Source organism: Crocodylus siamensis, chromosome 7, assembly GCF_052110815.1.
Source record: "Crocodylus siamensis isolate JL-2025a chromosome 7, ASM5211081v1, whole genome shotgun sequence".
In the NCBI taxonomy this organism is placed as follows: Eukaryota; Metazoa; Chordata; order Crocodylia; family Crocodylidae; genus Crocodylus; species Crocodylus siamensis.
In genome coordinates, this window is record NC_143401.1 from 57,454,153 (window position 1) to 57,471,763 (window position 17,611).

The 17,611-nt window shown below is 43.0% G+C and overlaps 1 protein-coding gene across 4 annotated transcripts in view; it reads right to left on the reverse strand.

The window, feature by feature from the left end:
* Positions 1 to 1,150: 1,150 nt before the first annotated feature.
* MICU1 (mitochondrial calcium uptake 1) overlaps positions 1,151 to 17,611 on the reverse strand; it is a 243,587-nt gene continuing 227,126 nt past the window's right edge. For all 4 annotated transcript variants that reach the window (XM_090058755.1, XM_090058756.1, XM_090058757.1 and 1 more), the window contains 2 exons: positions 11,253 to 11,342; positions 1,151 to 7,173 (listed from right to left, as the gene is read on the reverse strand). In XM_090058755.1, coding sequence (XP_089914881.1) covers positions 7,013 to 7,173; positions 11,253 to 11,342 — 251 coding nt within the window. In that variant the 3' untranslated portion in view covers positions 1,151 to 7,012. The remainder of the gene's footprint in view (positions 7,174 to 11,252; positions 11,343 to 17,611) is intronic.

A 17,611-nucleotide genomic window follows, 5' to 3' on the forward strand; every position in this document is an offset into this window, starting at 1 on the left:
TCTAAGCAACTCAGTACCTGCAGTCCTCAGGAGTTTTTTTTACTCCATCAATCCAGCTTTCGAGCTCAGTAGGGTAGAGATGAAAACCAAGTGCTCACCCATGCTTCTGCAGCTTCCAGCTGTCTGTGAGCACATGGGCTTGCACAGTTGCAGACCTGGGCTGGGACAGTGAGAATAGCTCTGCTCTTTTCTCTCCAAGGACCCGAGCTAGGACTGGCTGATGCTTCACTCTCCTGCAGGCTCCTGTACAAGTTAATTTTTTTTGCTTAAAGCTTACTGGTCTTTGGCTGTTCTACACCCTCTGAGCTGTTTAGGATACACACCAGAGAAAAGTCCTACTACAGCAGATGACTCCTAGAGACAGGCTGGCTCTCTCTGATAACAGGGCTTAACTCACCGTGCCTTTTCCTACATGTTCACAACAGGGGCTTTCTGATGGATTCAGTCCTGCTCTGGGATTTAACAGTCTTAAATTTTGTTTAAGAAAAGAGAGGGGGGAATTTAAATAGGTGTGCAGTTTTCAGAGAAGGCTCCATGGCTGTCAACCACCATTACTTGATCTATTTGTCTATGGAATTGGTAGATCAGAGGCAAGTGTAGCACAAACACCTTCATCCCCTCTCCCAAATATTTCACCTCTTTGCTAGACAGGAGTAAGCAGGCAGTAGTCTTCATGCCCTTTTGGTCTCAAATTTCACTGTGGAAACAAGCAACTATGAAGCCAATGATAACATGGCCACCTTTGGACAACCAACACACCACTTCCTTTCACACAGGGAACTCAAAACGGTAAGGGAGTAGCCTTATTTGGTAACTATATAATTAATAAACAATTTCAATGTTACCACCACTTTCCAAATCAAATGTCTTGGAAGGGAAGGTGGGCAGGGCCAAGTTAGTGGATATGAAAATAAAATATACTAATACTCTAGAGTCACTGAATGAGTACATTAACTGAACTCAAAACACTATTCCCCCCCCCCCCGTTACACAAAGTACTAGGAGTTGCTAGCTTTCAGATGGGAGCTATTGTTTCATACACTGAATGTGAATGTGGAAAGGAGCTATGGTTTTTTATCTGGCAGTACTGAGACATACATGCTAGGTGATTTGCACCCAAGGGAAATTAAACGTTTAACACTCTTAAGAGTCTGAAAGTAAAATTTTATGGAGTAAAAACAGCATTATGATCCAGTTTTAAGGTATCTCAGCAATGCTGGCCTGGGTAGATGATCTGTGATTTCTGCAGCTTGATCATGCTCATGTAAAAAGTCTTCAATGCATGTGTGTTTCAGAAGAACTGCAGCTCTGTGTGCTAAAGGAAACTTTATACTACTGAAGGAGCCTTCATGAAGCCCAGCGGCAAAAAATGCCATGCCTCTGACATCCTGTGCAATGCTGGCCACATGCCAATAAGTTGCTTACTTGAGAGGGCTTATTGGCATGTGACCAATGGTTTACTGGGGCTCTCCCTAGCTCGATTTTTCTCCAAAAAAGAGAGTGATCAGTCTGAATATATGAAAATTATAGTCTTGAAATGACCCACGCTCTGCACCACAGTCAGCGGGAGACCTTGGACTTGATTAGCACTTAAAGAATATTAAGAGAAGCTTTTTTAAATACTTAAATTGCCACTTGATGTAACTTGAGTGTCAACAGCAGTAAGAATGTCAGCTAATGCTGCTTCTGAAGTACAGCTGACACATTAGCAAAGTTCACTAGTGGTGGAAAGGAAATTACTGGAGAAGCTCTAAATTGCAGATTAACCATAGAAAGTCAGCAGTGCTTTCCAGAAGAGGCCAAAGGAGGCCAGCTGCCATGGAGGGATCACCACCCCACCTGCTGCAGCTTTAGAGGAACCCATGTCCACTCCACTCCAGGAAAAGATTTCAGCAGTGCCTACCCAGAGAACAGATGGGTACTTGTGTCCTCTCTGCAGCCCCTTGACGCTGCTGCAAGGAATGGAAAAGAGATTTCAGCAGGCTGGTCAGCTCAATTTCTTGACAGAGTTTCTGGACAGAATTTGCTCGCAGAGGGAACACTTCTCTTACACATGCTGAAAGATAGTGGCAGCCTGCCCTGCTTCTAGTGATCTGCTGAAATGCTGATTTTACACAGGTAACTCCCACACGTGTCAACAGGAGTTGATTTAGGCAGTTAAGCCTTACAATCAATCAAGGATTTTATTTCCTTATCACTATCCTGGTGACTGAGAGAAGCCTCTGATACACACATGCTTCCCCCCCCTCACCATCCCTGTGACAAATGTCTCACCCCTTCCCAGCTGCCACATCTAAGAAGAGTAGTGACTTGGCGCTTGCAGAAATCCAATTCTCCAACTGCCTGTTTACTTCAAGCTTCCCTTTTGTTGCTGAGGCCTTTCCGTAGCACTCAAGGGAAGCACTGTCATCTGCATAACCCTCCCACAAACCCTGGATAAAGTTGTCCATCTGCCTACTCCCAGCTGCTGTTTACTTCTTATCCCCAACAAGGACATATGCCCCAACTGGCCATTGCTCCCCTATGCACACTTCCAGCTCACAGAATGCTTTCCTACTCCAGACATGGGAGCTGATCTGCTTTTAGCTGTCAGCATTTCTGCAAACACCACTTGTCCTGTCACCAGCCTCTGGCATGCCGGCTTTCCTGGGCTCAGGCAGTGGGGGACAACAGAGCATTTCCAGTATTTTGAATTGTTAAAGCCATTTCTAAAGGCCAAGTTTTCAGTGCCGAGAAAAAATGAGTCCCTAATGCAGGTAAGCTATGCCTAAAATAATATGATGATGCAAGGTGAAGTCATTTTACAAAGGGGGGAATTCAAAAGCAGTGATTCTGAGACACCACAGCATTCATCTGCAAAAAGCAAAATCTTTACAATAAAAAAGAGTCTTTACCCCCTTTTTATATTGGTCAAGGCCCTATTGTAAACATAGGGGCATTGGCATAAAAGACCTTTTACCAGTATAGCCTGGGGAAAAAGCATAAGCTGTACTGACAAAAGAACTCTTGCCACGATGGGCGACTGCTGCCTTCCGAGTCTGGCAGGGCACCTGCAGATGCCAGCGGTGGCATTGGTGGGGGGTGGAGCTGGCGAACACCTGCAGCCGCCTCTGGTGGCATTGGTGGTAGGGACAGCCCTGTCGGGGGGAGGGGGGGAACGATGAGCACCTGCTGACACCACCAGCAGCATTGGTAGCAGGGACAGCCCTGTCAGGCCCTCCCCGTGCCTCCTCTACCAGTCGCCTAAGCTTGCCACTATAAACTGCATCTCCACTATTCCTGTAACATCTTTCTAGTGCAGACTATGCTTACAAGCTATTTGCAATCTGGAGTCTCTGAGGTCTGTTTAACTTCACTGTGACCAGGGGCCATGTTCCCCTGGGCTGCACGTATGCTGTGTGGGAGGGCCCCTGAGAGTCCTCTCTGCCCCTGTGTGGGCAGCACTGGGAGTGCCTGGCCTCTTCCTGGGCACTCCCCAATACACAGCAGTGGGAGAGGTGACTGCAGGGCCCCATGAGCCACTAGCTGAACAGCCCTGGTCTACCTACTTGCCTCAGTGGATTAGACATTATGTATCTAATTTTTAAAACCTACATTTAAAAAAAAAACTCTTGTGGGGGAAACCCATTGCTTACCTCATGCTTCCCCATCCCTTGGCTAACTGGAATAGGCTTCAGTCAGTCCTCCCTTCAGACTGCTTTAGGAGAACAGGCTATGATATTACAGTGGAGGGACATGCTCAGAAGAAAGGGGCAGATTAAATGCTTATGACAGGGGTGGGCAATTTGGGTGCAAGAGCTACTTGGGAGTTTTGGTGAGCTGTCACAGCCTGGGTCAGCACTCCCCCCACCCCCAACTCACCAAAACTCCTTAAGTGGCTCTGTTCTGGTCTGTGCTGCACAGGGTGGATGGGACAGGGCTGTGGGTATGCAGGGAGCAGCATCCAGAAGCAGGATGGACAGGTGGGGCCAGGATTGTGGGGCTGTGACAGCATGGGGCGGGGGCCCAGGGCAGAGCCATGATCTGCTCCCCGCAGGTCCCCGCGATGAGCACCGGTTCCACAGGGGTGTGGAAGGAGTGGATCGCGGCTCTGCCCTGAGCTTCAGCCCTGTGCTGTCATTGCCCCACTATCCCAGGGTCTCCATGGAGACTGGCCCAGGACCTGCATAGGCAGGGCACGCTCAGCTGGGCAAATGGGACAGGACTGCGGGCAGACGGCAAGCAGCGTCCATGAGCAGGATGGATGGGCAGGGCCAGGTTCGGGGCTGGGATTGGGATCACAGAGCTGTGACAGCATGGGGCCAGGGCCTGGGGCAGAGCTGCGATTTGCTCCCCACATGCACACCTGCCTGTGGAACCGGTGCCCATTGCAGGGATGTGTGGGCAGTAGATCATGACTCTGCCCCAGGCCCCAGCCCCATGACCCTCATCCCAGCCCTGGTCCTGCCCCCACCCACCCATCCCAGTCCTGGAGGCTGCTCCCTGCCTGCCCACAGTCCCATCCCATCTGCCCAGTCAAGTGTGCCCTGCCTGTGTGGGTACATGCTGCTCTCCATGGAGACCCTGCCTGCACACTCTGTCCAGTGCCCCTGGCAGTGGGTGTGGGGTAGATAGACCAGGGTGCCTGGGCAGTCGGTCTGGGGGTGGCAACACCAGCAGCAGCAGCAGCAGCTTGAAGGAGCTGCTGCTGCAGGGGTGCTGGGAAGCAAGCCTAGCTGTCATGTCACCTCAGCCCTGCTGGCAGGTAGGGGTGCACTGATAGATTTTTGGGGCCGATACAGACAGCCAATATTTAAGGAGGCATATTGGCTGATACCAATCTGATTTCTGATACAGCTGCCTCCAGCTGGTAAGTCCAGTGTGGTGAAAGGGGAGTGGGGAGGGAAGGGGCGCAGGTGCAGCAGATAAGTGCCCCCCACAGTGAGGGAGGGGCAGGGGCTGGCACTGCCCAGGCAGGGCGGTGTGGGGAGGGGGGCCAGAGCCATGGCTCATCAAGGGAGGTGGCTCCCACCACTGCTCTCAACCCCAGGAGGGGGTAGGTAATGCTGGAAGGATGCTGCATCCACCCCAAATTTTGCCACTGCTCCGCTCCCAGCCCCGCCACTGCCAGCTGCAGCCCTGGCTCAACACCCTGCCTCCACCCATATGCTGGGAAAAGTCGGGGCTGCGCAGGGCAGCTGGTGGTGGCGGCACTGGGAGCGGAGTGGCAGTGAAATTTGACATGGATGCAGCATCTTCCCAGAGCTGCTGGCACCCACTCCAAGCCCAGCTCCTGCCGAGAAGAGCCCCATGTAGCCCCTGCTTCAGCTCGCCCTGTGCAGATCTGGGGAGCACATGCCCCCCCCCCCAGGGTGCAAACAGCAGTGGGAGCTGCCTTCCCTCTTCTCCACCCCAATACAGCCAGTTTTTGTTATAGTGGTACAGATCCAATATTGGACCGATATATTGGTGCACCTCTACTGGCAGGACCAGCCGCACGTCATAGTCTACGTTGCCCCCCATGCCTGGCCTGGGAGGGGCCGAGGCACCCATTGTGGCCTGGATAAAATCCCTTGGCAGGCCAGATCTGGTTCCCAGGATGTATTTTGCCTACCCCTGCCTTAGCTGCTAATTGTGGAAGAGGCCTCTGTCAGTCTGCCCTTCAGACTGCTTCTGGGGAACAGGCTGTGGTATTACAGAGGAGGGGAAGGTTCAGGACAGAGGCAGAAGAAATGCTACCCTCAATACTGCTTTGGAGAAGATGGACTTCTGTTTTCAGGAAGCAAAAATTCTAGGTGAAAGTTAATAAAGTGAGATGGAACCCACAGGTGAAGGCCTGGTGACAGTCCACAAAGCAAGTGTTGATTTGGCTGACTATCAGCCTCAAGACCATTACTGCTTCCAGCTGGGATAGTGGGAGGTGTTGGGATGAAAGGCAGTTCTTTAATAAGTACTGTTGAGGGTTCTTTTTGGCTAAACACTGTATGTAAAAATTCTTGCAGGATTCTTTCAAAACAGCAAGAATATTTACCTGCAAGTAATAATTGAAAAAAACACAACTCTAACCTTCTCTGAAACTGACTGTTGTGTTTACTTCTTGTATTTTTAGGAGGCATTCATTTTCAGCAGAAATTACCCTTTTTATGGGCTTGCTGCCAATGCAAAATCAAACTGCTACAAGTCACAAGGATTCCTCCCATAAAATAAGTGAAATAAGAATATTTGCTTTTGCTGTGAACCAATATAATTAAAGCCATATTTTACAAGCAGTCAGGCGTTCACTTAACATTTTTAAGCCAATGTGCTGTGTCCAAAAGAATAATCCCAGAGGGGAAGAAGTCTCCTATTAAAAAAGAATTACAAAGGGCATATATGTGCAGGTGCTTAGGCATTGTAAGATTCTTGTGATAGAGGAAAAAGCCAGGGAAAAAAAATAGTCATTATTCTTAACTCCTTATATAAAAGGCAACAACTGTCATGGGGCATGCATACCATCCTCATTTCATAGAAACCTGTGAGATAAAATCTCGTCTCATGGGGAAAAAAAATCAGGTTTGAGAAAGTTCTGAGGTTTTACTCTCACCCTTATCTCTGCCTTTCTTATAAACAACTTCAGCACTCTCACTGTTTGATGCACTTAACTGCACTGTTGACCAATGTTTTTTTCTGGCACTATTATGTTCTACACAATACCCTAGGTTTGTTGGATGCAGACTACAGCATAGAAGCAAAACAATACACAGAGATAATTAATTTTCCTGAGAGATAAATATCACAGAGGCAAAAGCACTAGCAAGATAAAATATACAGTAGGCTTCAATTTCCATTAAGGTGTTTAGAGAAATCTCAGTTAACTGTCTTTGTTTCTTTCTAGTTCAGTGTAGCAACGAGGTTGTCATCCAGGAGATATCTGCATGATGAACATTCATCTGCAGAACACCTGACTTGATGGCATGACATACTGCCAGAGCAGCACAGGTAGACGCATGGCCCCATCAGCATGTGGTAATCCAGCTTCTTCCACTGTCTGTGGTTATTGTTTAGGCATGGTGAAGTCCCAAGCTGTCTCCTGAGCGCATTTCCACATTGCCCTCATGAGTCGTGTAAATCCCATGTCTTTGGGCTTCTCTAAGCCTCTCATAAGTCGCTGCTTCATAATGGCAACAAACTCCTTGTTACTCAACTCTCCATTTCCTAAGAGAAGAAAAAGAAAAATTATTAAGAGTACAAAAATAAGAAGCCTAAAAATATTTGGAGCCAAAAGCTTGATTTCCTTCAGAGAAAAGTATCAAAGTGGCTCATGTTTTCTTCAGTCTCCTGAAAGATCAAATGTTGGCAATGTACAAACTTAGTTGTATTTGTAGCTAAAACGTTTCAACTAAATGGACATTTCAGAGCTGGCAGCCATTGTATTTCTGGTGTCACAATAGCACTTCTTTTCCAACATGATGGTGAGTGCCAGGAGAGGGCTCCGACACTGTATCTTAAATTAATATAGTATATAATTTGGAGTTTACAAATTATGAGCTATTACCTTATAGTAATCTCTCAGGACAACATGATGAGCAAAATAGTAGATTTAAAAAAAATATTCTCTCTCTTGCCTATTACAATGTCATATCCTTCCCAGGCAAGGCCCAATTATTAACTGAAATAATTACTGGTTTTAAAAATGTTTACTTTGTGGTTTATTCGAATAAGAGGCTTAGAGATGCAACGTTCACCAACCAAATACATGGCAGAAGGAGCTGTCATAGTTTCAGTGACAGATTCAACAACTTTGTTTCCAAAGGTCTGAGTTTTTTTCATAACAACAGAAATCTTGCATTTAATTTGGGTGTGCGGGAAACTCAGATGGCAAAACCCCTGACACTGCAAAGTCGCCCATCTGCGATCATGTATAATTCAGCAGAGTTTTCATATACCTATACTAAAGCAGCATATTATATCCAGCAACACATTATCAGGACCTTGAAATGTTTAAAATAGATATAGTTCATCTACTTGTCTACAGAACTAGCTGGAACTTGAATTTTCTGTTTCAGGAAAAAAATCAGAAGTTAACTGTTTGCTCCAGTTCAAATTGGAGTAAACAGTTGCTTCAAAACTTCATGTGAAACAAATTCCAAACAAAAATGAAATTTTGAGACAACTGGTTTAGGAAAACAATAGCAGCTTTTACATGACCACTGCTAGCACTACAGACTGCTGGGAAATAATGTACAACAAACAAATGAAAACCAGGTAAAATTAAAACATTTTCTAAAGTTAGAATTTTTATTTCAATGTTATTTCTGATTTTCCCCCTCACAGGAATTTGTCAAAATCAATGTGATTTTGTGAAAAAATAATAGTTTAGTCAAAACACCTTTTTCTAATGAAAAAAATCTGTTTGGACAGAAGTTTTCTGAACAGCTGTATTTGTTCAGTTCCAGTTGCTGTGCAAAGATATATATTGATTTCATTCATGATGCCATGTTATAGAGTTTGGATTAGTTTGCCACAAAGAAATCTAGGGTCCTGTATGAAATCCAATCTTATCCTGCAATTATATTTTTCATACAGGATTGACATTTGAGGTGTTAAGATAGAAAAGTTGCACAGATGAGAAATAAAATTTACAAAGATGGAAAAGTAGTTAAAGGAAAGACACTAAAAAAGAAGTACTCAATGTTAGATGTCTAGAATAAAATCAGAAGCAAGAGTCTGAGTTGATTGTGAACATGGATATTTCTTGTGGAGGCTCCACTGAAGTAATTTAAAAGTTGGATGCTTTTTAAATTTATATTTATATTATTTTTAAATATATGTATGCAAAGCCAAATGTTGCCAAGTTTCATTCCAATGTTAGTTTTCACGATAAATTATAGTCCCTTGGATTTCTAATGAATATGCTGACAGACTCTGAAAGGATGGTTGCAAACCTGAGTCAGACACACAACATGATGCATTGCCTCTATTTCAATGTGACTTGGTTGGTATACAGTCCTTGAAATCCCTATCTAGCTTCCAGGTAATTTTGTAGGCTGATGTTGGTTTCCGCAGGACCTCTTGATAAAGAAAGAAAACGGATTCTTGACAGGTCTATCCTCGGAGCTTATTCCTTCGTCCTTACCAATCATTTAAAAGGCAAGCTGTCTCATCCTAATTGTGTCTTCATTGTAGAGGCTTTTCCACACTCGCTCAGTACAAAAACCAAGAAATACTCAAAAGACAGCAAAGATTGATGGCCATCCTGATTTAAAAAGCTCTAATCTAAATAATAATAATACCATTGAAGGTATTCAACAACCTTGCTTTGTTCTATTGATGCATAGAGCAAATGACCCCGGTACCATTCCATCAGGGAAGCTGTTACTCGTTCGGATTGGTTTAAGGGGATTGTCAAACTGAGAGAAGTTTGAAAATATAACTCCTTCTGCAACTTTTTTACTTCATGGAAAAGTAACGAACTCCCTTCCCCCCACCACAGGATTGTTTCTAAAAATAGGGTCTTGATGCTATATTTATTGTTTGATCCTTGTGTAAACTTGATGCAATCTTTTCCCCCCCCATCTGTAAGCCACTTATTTCAGCATCATTAAACTTTAACTTCCATGTCATTTCACAGGAAAGCAAACCGAACTACTTCCAATAGGCTGCAACTGTAAACCTCATAAAACTGGGATAGTGTCCTTGCTTCTGAACTCCCTCCCTCACACCCAAGTCACCTGTTTACCATCCAAGCTAGCTGTCTGTAAGAAATATCAGCAGCTATATTTATTCTTCAGACAATGAGCCAGTTAAATTGCATAATGTTTTCCAGATCAAAACAGGCAGGCACTAGGAACCACATTAGTTACACGTTTAATAAATTAGTACTTTTTGATCTGGGTGGGTTTTTTTGGACTGCTTTCAACTGCAAATGTGGGCAAAGAAATTCCAGTAAAGTATCAGGGGAAAAATGAAATTCCTTACAACTCTGCAAATTTTTTATACCTATCTATCTAGAAATGTCTGCATATATGGGCCAAGTGAAAAATAGAGATCTGTGTTTACTTTTTTTTGCTACAATCCTATATTTGCAGAGAGATTTCCCTGAGTATAGGAGTATTTTCCCTACAAGGTATGACATCAAAATATTTCTCAGATTTTTCTGGGAATATCCAAATTGAGTAGGTTTGGATACATGCCAATCTCAAATCCTAACTTGTGGCTTTAGGACTGAATCAGAAATATCTGTTTAACCACGGAAAAGAAGCAATTCAAATTTCCTTCAAAAGTTAAAAAATGTGTGAAGAAGCTGAAGTGAGGGGAAGGAGAAGGAAGGGGCTGCAAATTATACAGTAATTTGGAAGATGGACATTTTGTTCATTGACTGTGCTTCCAGGGCCTACTCTTGAGCTGCATTGTAGCTATCATCCTAGATGGCTGAAAACTCTTTTTTAAATCTTGTAATTTTTTTTGTTAATCAACCCGAGACTGTGACATGATGAGTTTGCTACCCTGAAGTGCTTCTAGCCTCTGCATAAGCAGGCTTTTGGGATTAACTTTCAGGTTTCCTGTACGGCAATGCACATTCCTGTCATTAATTAGCTAATGTTTGTATAGAGCTTTGAAAATGCAAATGCTAAATGTTTTTATTACCAACACTAGACCATAATTGCTAGTTTTGTTAAATGACTATTGTTTCTGCAAAAAGAAGGTAAGCTGCTTTTTCTCTGCAGAAAGCTGTCCATCCAGAAATCTGACATGAAAAAGTCTCTCACACAATTCAAACATCTAGTTCAACAGTGTTTAAACCTTCAAGGAGCACTGTGCACCACCACTGAACCCCTCTGGAAAGATGCATACATTTAACAGACCACACTGTGATGGACTGTGAAAAGAACAATGAAAACCACCATGAAATGGATAAACATGCCAGGAGAGGCCAGCCTGGAGAGGAGAAATGAAAATCACAGCAGAGATTAAAAAAACCAAACAACCAACCCCCAAAATCCAGTTAGGCTAAGTGAAAAGAATATCCAAATTTTAATCATTTTGACTGCCTCTGGTTACCAATGTTACCTTTAGTATCTCTGCTTTATCAGGTGCAAAATGGTGATTATTATTCTGTTGCTGCTAAGTCTGTTGAACATAAGCCAACATATGCCTTCTAAACATTTCTGAAATGAACACAGAGCAGTACATAGCTTGTTTCTTTGAGGGTTTTTAAAAAATATTTATAAATTATGCAACATATTGGGAATACAAACAGGGGTGACAATAAGTTAAAAAAGAAACTCACTCACCATCACAGTCGAAGAGAGCAAACACCACATCACACACGTGGTCAGAAAGCTCCACTTTTGCCACTGTCCTGGCTACCTGCTGCATAGTGACTGAAACAAAATAAGGACACAAAATTAACAGATTGCAGCAATCAGAATTCATCATTTTCTTTTTGTCTCTTTCACAGGAAATACTGACAAAAAGCTACATTTCAAGGAGGATAGAAACGAAGTCTTCAACTCGTTCAAATTCCCTCCTTGACATTAGACTCCTCCACAAAAGACCTTTGTTTCATTACCAGACGCTAGGGTTGATTGCTGTATGGTTACTGACGAGCATCCAAGTGTTATTTTGTTATTAGAATAAAAGCATTAACACACTTAATTCCCCCAAATTCCCATTTCTTGTTTGCAAAGTCTACACAAGATGAACTGTGGATTTTTTTCAAGCTTTTTGCTCCTTAAAAATCAGATTAAAGTGTCAGAACTGAAGTAAGCACCAGACATGTAATTATCGACTTCCCCTGGTTACTGACTCCCAAATGCAGGCATTATTGATACGGTGGCTGTTTTTTCTGGTGCTGCAAAGGCGACAGTCCAAAAATGATTTCACAGTGGATTCTGCAAGCTTAAAATAAATCATTCTTCCTACTAGGCATTTCAGAGCCAACACAAACTCATAAGCAAATCCCAATATCTGGGGAAATAACATCCTGCATCTTCTCTGAACAGGCTCTGCAGACATTACAAAATCTTATGTTTGCAATACACAGTAGTGATAACAAGAGGCACAGTGGACTGTGTATGTCTCAAGACTTTCAGCTGAGACCACAAGTAAGGAAGCATTTTGTGATTTCATCAATTCTGCAGCAGACAGTCATTCATGTCAAACTGTCATGTAGTTCATGGTTGCTTCCTGATTATAAAACTCAGTGGCTTAGCCCAGGGATGACCAAGATTTGGCCTGAAGAGCCATGCCATCCAGACCACAGGGCTCACCATGGGTCCAGACATTTGGAAGTATGGTGAGCTGTGGCAGTGTTAATTGTTGTGGCTCCCAGAGCTGCAGCAATTAACACTGCCACTGCTTGCCCTGCATCTAAGTTTCCAGACCCTGGGGGCTGAATCTGGAAGTCATGTCATTGGGCCTAAAGGGCTGTCCAGGGGCTGGAAATCTGGGGGTGGGCAAAACAGCAGGTATCTCAGCTCTGGGACTTCCAGCAATTAATACTGCTCCTGCCAAATTCCAGATCCACCCAGGGCCAGGTGATACCGCTCTACATTCTGGCTCCCGTCTGCAGACTTGCCCCACACCAGTTGAAGAGGACACCACTGGACTAGCTAATACACATTCACACTGGTAAAGTCCAACTCCCTCTCTTTATTCTCTGTTTTGGAGTTGATAATTATGTGAAGAGGATGAAGTAGGAAGGCTTAAGGTCATGGTTCTTTGGTTTGTACTGAAATTATTTTGCTGGCTGTTTTGTTTTATAAGCCTAATAAAATTGTAAAGATATAAAGAAAGGTCCAGAATTGAGTTAGTAGCAATTGAGGCTAAGGAGGAAGAACACTGAAATTATTTTCTTCCATTTATATTAAAAATGATGGGTTTTACTATAATGTTAGTGTATTTTAGTTGGTCTTTATCTTATACAGAATCTCATGCTCTATAAACACATTTGTTACAGTTAGAGAAACTGAAAGCATGCTCTAGTATTATGCTACCATTTTTTATTATTTTGTTCAGGAAGTACCTTTAGTCACATTACTTGAATGTCTACTTTTTATTGCAATAAAAGGTAATGAAATGCAGCCTACCATATATTTTGAGATATATGGATAGTGATATAAGAGACGTGTCAATAATAATTTGCTTCTTTTATATAAAACAATAATTGTAAGTTCAGTGCATGATTGAGGTGGTCAAGTTAGTAAGAAACTAGCATAACTGCCTCTCTGCACCAGACAGAGTCTGATCTTATGTTACAATTGATTTGATAAGGTAGCAGGTGATCCTACACAGAGATGGGTGTCTAGCACCAAAATGAAAGCTTCAGAGCAGGGCTTCCCAACCTTTTCCTCAGCATGACTACATTTAAACATCGGAAATTTTTTGCAATCCCAAAATGATGCAGACAAAAATCAACAAGGAACGATTCATCAAATTTCCGCTTTCATGTCTTGCATTCATGTAAAACATATTTCACTCACCCAGTATCGATACACTGATTTTATGTCAGCTTCCTGTAACATACAAGTGCCTTGCGTCGGAGCTGCAACTGTCTTGTGTGGACAAATAACTGCTACGTGCAGGAGTTGCATACTTACAAATAAGAAACGTATTCATCATAATCAGTCAAGACTGACGAGTGTCTTTGTAACCCCATTTTTTATCATTGCAACCTCAAATAAGTTTGCAAGGTTGGGAACCACTGCTTTAGAGACTCTCAAGCTTCAGCTGTTTCTCATGTGAATATATGCAGATAGTCATTTGTTAACCCAAACAGCTAAAAACTTGTCCTTATATTTCTCCAAAATGAGGAAGACAAAGAGGAGACTTCAAAAAGGTTAAAATATGAAAAAAGAAAATTTTGTTTTTTAGCAGGTGGGATTAACAGTGATTGGGACACATATTCCATCAAAATGATTCAGTTTTCAATACGATGTCCAAAATAAGGCAGTCAAGCATTTGTACTCTTAGTAGTAAGTGGAAAACAGTAAATGGTCTCTTCCATTTGTAGTAACTCACTGAAAAACACTGTGAAATCACACAAAACTGAAACCACCCCTGAAGAGTGTGTGACAGCAGCAAACAGTGTTTATAATAATGGCATATCAATTTAGTACTAGACTTCTGACAGAGACAGAATTCACCCTGTACAACTTACTTGCAGGGAGCCCAGAAATATATTAAATTGAATGGCAGGGAGTGTAGTTCAGATAAGGGAAGGAAAAGAGAGTGGAGCAGATATTAGCAGAAGAATTCTTTTTGAAGTGCCTTTTTATAAACTTAATAATAATGATAGGAGGACAACTCACATTTTCACAGTTCTATGATCTGTGGTAGGCTTCTCAGGAAGACAAAAATCAAGTTTCCAACAGGCTAATTTTTAATGGTAAAATCAGAGCCTGGTAGGCAAGCAGGAAAAACCAGCAATTTTACAGAGATTGAGAAATAGGATCAACCTCAGAAGGAAACACAAACTGGCAGAAGACAGAACCATTGAGTGAATCCCACTGTCTTCATTCCTCTGTGGCTCATTTCCTGTGATCTCGTCCCATATACGTGTCTTTCATAAATTATAAATATTGGAATTAATTACAAAAATGGCTGCTCACATTCAGACTAATAAGAGTTCTCAATTTAAAAAGCATTTGTAGTAAGAGTAGATGTGTTTCTGAGATTCTGATGAGATACTAGTAAATGCTTGGAGGTCCTTTTTACCTAGTTTCTCTTTCATTCCAAAATCAAACTCCCTCCATTTTTGTATTCATCTCTCATTAATATCCACTTACCCCTACACTAAGGGTGACACCTGCTATGGCAGCAGGCAGAAATACTGCATCATGGTAGGTTTCCTCATGGTAAAAGCCGTGTAGTACCAACCATTATCTATCCCCTTTGATTCCAGTTCAGCGGTCCAAAGCTGACAAATGTCTTCCCTCTGGTTAATGATCTGGAGAATGGGTCCTGCTTTTGGCAGTGAGAAGAGCCAACTTGTCATTCAACAGGATGGAAGTTCCTGACCTGACCGCCAGTGCCAAAAACCAAAAAGCAGCCCTTGAAAATAAGTCTATTATCCACCGACCCACCACACCACCATCAGCAGTTTTCAGAATGCTCATGTCTTGTTTCTGCAAAACTGCATTTGACAATACTTCTAGGATAACATTGATGAAGCAATGACATAATAGGTAGACTATATTTAAGGAACACTGAGTTTTTAATCTTACCATATAAAATATTTTCTCTCTCTTCTATTCTATTTAAGAGAAAACTAAAATTAGATAGCGTGTATTAAAACTCTGGTGGCAGGCACACATTTTACTATAATTATTCCTTTCAAGTCTGTAGATTCGCCCCATATATATTACTACTATAGTTCTTTTCTAGAAATCACTCTACTGCTCTATATTGCAGAAGTAACCTATATACAACATGGTATGGCTGGTGTCTCCGAGTCCTCTTTGGCCTTGGAGATCAGGATTTGTATGGGGGTGGAAAGGCTTGAAAGAGGATTGATGCTTATGTAGTTGCTTTAGAAAGCTGGTTCAATTTTGTTAAATAGCTCTGAGTCAGTCCCTTGCCAACTGAACAGCAGGGAAACCTCATACGTAAATTACGCCCACACCTAGCTGTATTATAAATTGCACTGCAATCGCACACAGAAAAGGAAGCAGGGAGAGCCCAAATGCAAAGGAAAAACAAGAATACCTATTTATAAACCTTCAATGTTTTAAGCTACAAAATGACCAATGCAGGCGCATGCATATGCACACACACACTCTTCTTTTGGTCCCTCTAAAAGTTGTTTCTTTAAAACATAAGTTAGAAGACAAGGCATTCAAACTGCTGAACTGTAGTTTAAGCTAATGGGTCCAATATTCTGTCCTACAAAAAGCTCTCTGCAGCAATCTTTAAGATTTAACCTGCTCACACTAGCATCAAATATCCATGAATCATAATTAAATTACAGTGGCTGAGGTAATTTCCCCCCCTATTTTGAGAGACCCACAGGCAATTAATTCCATATTTCCTGCAAAAACCCTTTAGGTCTCCAGTACTGTGGGGCTATCCAGGTTTCCCCTTCTGATGTAGTTCAACAAGGACAAATTCAACATCTGTTAGGTCAAAAGAGTAAGGAGGCAGATAAAGTTTCATTACTCCTTATATTCTGATCCTCCTGTAAACTGTCTCTGCAGAGCCTGAAACAATATTGTTGATGACTGTGCTGCTGCCTAATGAATCTTGGACCCGGCTGACGCAACAGATGGATGAGCACACCTCTGTATAATGTTGTTGATGATCCTCTATTCATAGTTAATCACCTGACACACTTGCTCCCTTCCTTAGTGGATAGCTCTTGTGGAGTCCAGGACCAGCATTTCAGGTCACTGGCAAGCAGTTTAACAATTCCCAGACCAAGAAACTGCGGCCAGTATCAAAAGCCTTGCCTTGAGGATGCTTCTGATAATTTGATGTGCATATAAGGGCTCTAAATTGTGTACAGATTAACAATTTACCAAGTGATCTCTCAAAAGACTTGGACACAAAGGATGGGGAAATTGATCTCCAGAGAAAACATATTTAAGATTGAGTTCTCTGGATCACCTTGAGATAGAGCTCTTTATGCATATGCTGGCATTGTCTAGGGCAGCAGGTAACATACTTTTGGAATGCATAACTGCAAACAGAGCTTACTAACTGGAAGCGGGGCAGGGAAGGCAAGGGCGAGGACAAACAACCACACATACAGGGCCGGATTAACCCTTTAATGGGCCCGAGGCAAACAAAGTTGTGGGCCCCAGGCGGGTGAAGACCCCTCTCCCCACCCCGGTGCTGCCACCTGTGGCGACTGGGGTGTGGAGCACATGTTAGTAAGCAGCTACCACTGGGGCAAGACTGGTGGAAGGGAAGGGAAGGACGGGAGAGAGACAGGGCCATTTGCGCTGCCACCATGGAGGGAAGGGCCGGTTCCCCCCACAGCTCAGGGCCCTAGGCATGTGCCTAGTTTGCCTATGTGTTAATCTAGCCCTGCACACATATATGCACACATGCATTTGCACACCCAAACTAACAAGTAGCAACATGCAAAGAATATAAGTCCTGCTCGCTGACCCCTGTGCAGACCTTTTTATTCTGAGTTGCAGCTTAATACATTGTTGTAGAGATCTCCTAAGTGGTGGCTCTGGCTTTTGTAAAACAGTCACAGGTGCATCTCTCCCAAAGGTAGTAACAAAAGCTTTATTTGCCTTCACCTAAGCAGGGAAAGGACATGCCAATACAGGCCAATTGCTTAACCATCACCACGACTCCAAACTCACTAATTCAGATTCCTGTAGGACTGCCAGATTTCAGTAGGTGTAGCTCCACTGCCCCAGCATCTCAGAAGGCAAACAGCTTTCAGGTTGTGTACTAAAAAACCCTTCTTCAAACTCAAACTCAAAGCACTATCCTGCCTTTTTCCTGTGGCCCCAGACTCTGCTTTTAAGCAAGAGTCCCTTGGACTTTCAGAGCTAAATCAACATTATTAGCCAGTAACTTTTCTGGCTAATTGCTGAGGTAACCCAACTGATTTCCACCCCACTTTCACTCAGCACAATCACAAGAAAAAACAGCACAAAAGCAAGCTGGACAAAAATGCTGCAGCAGAAAACAT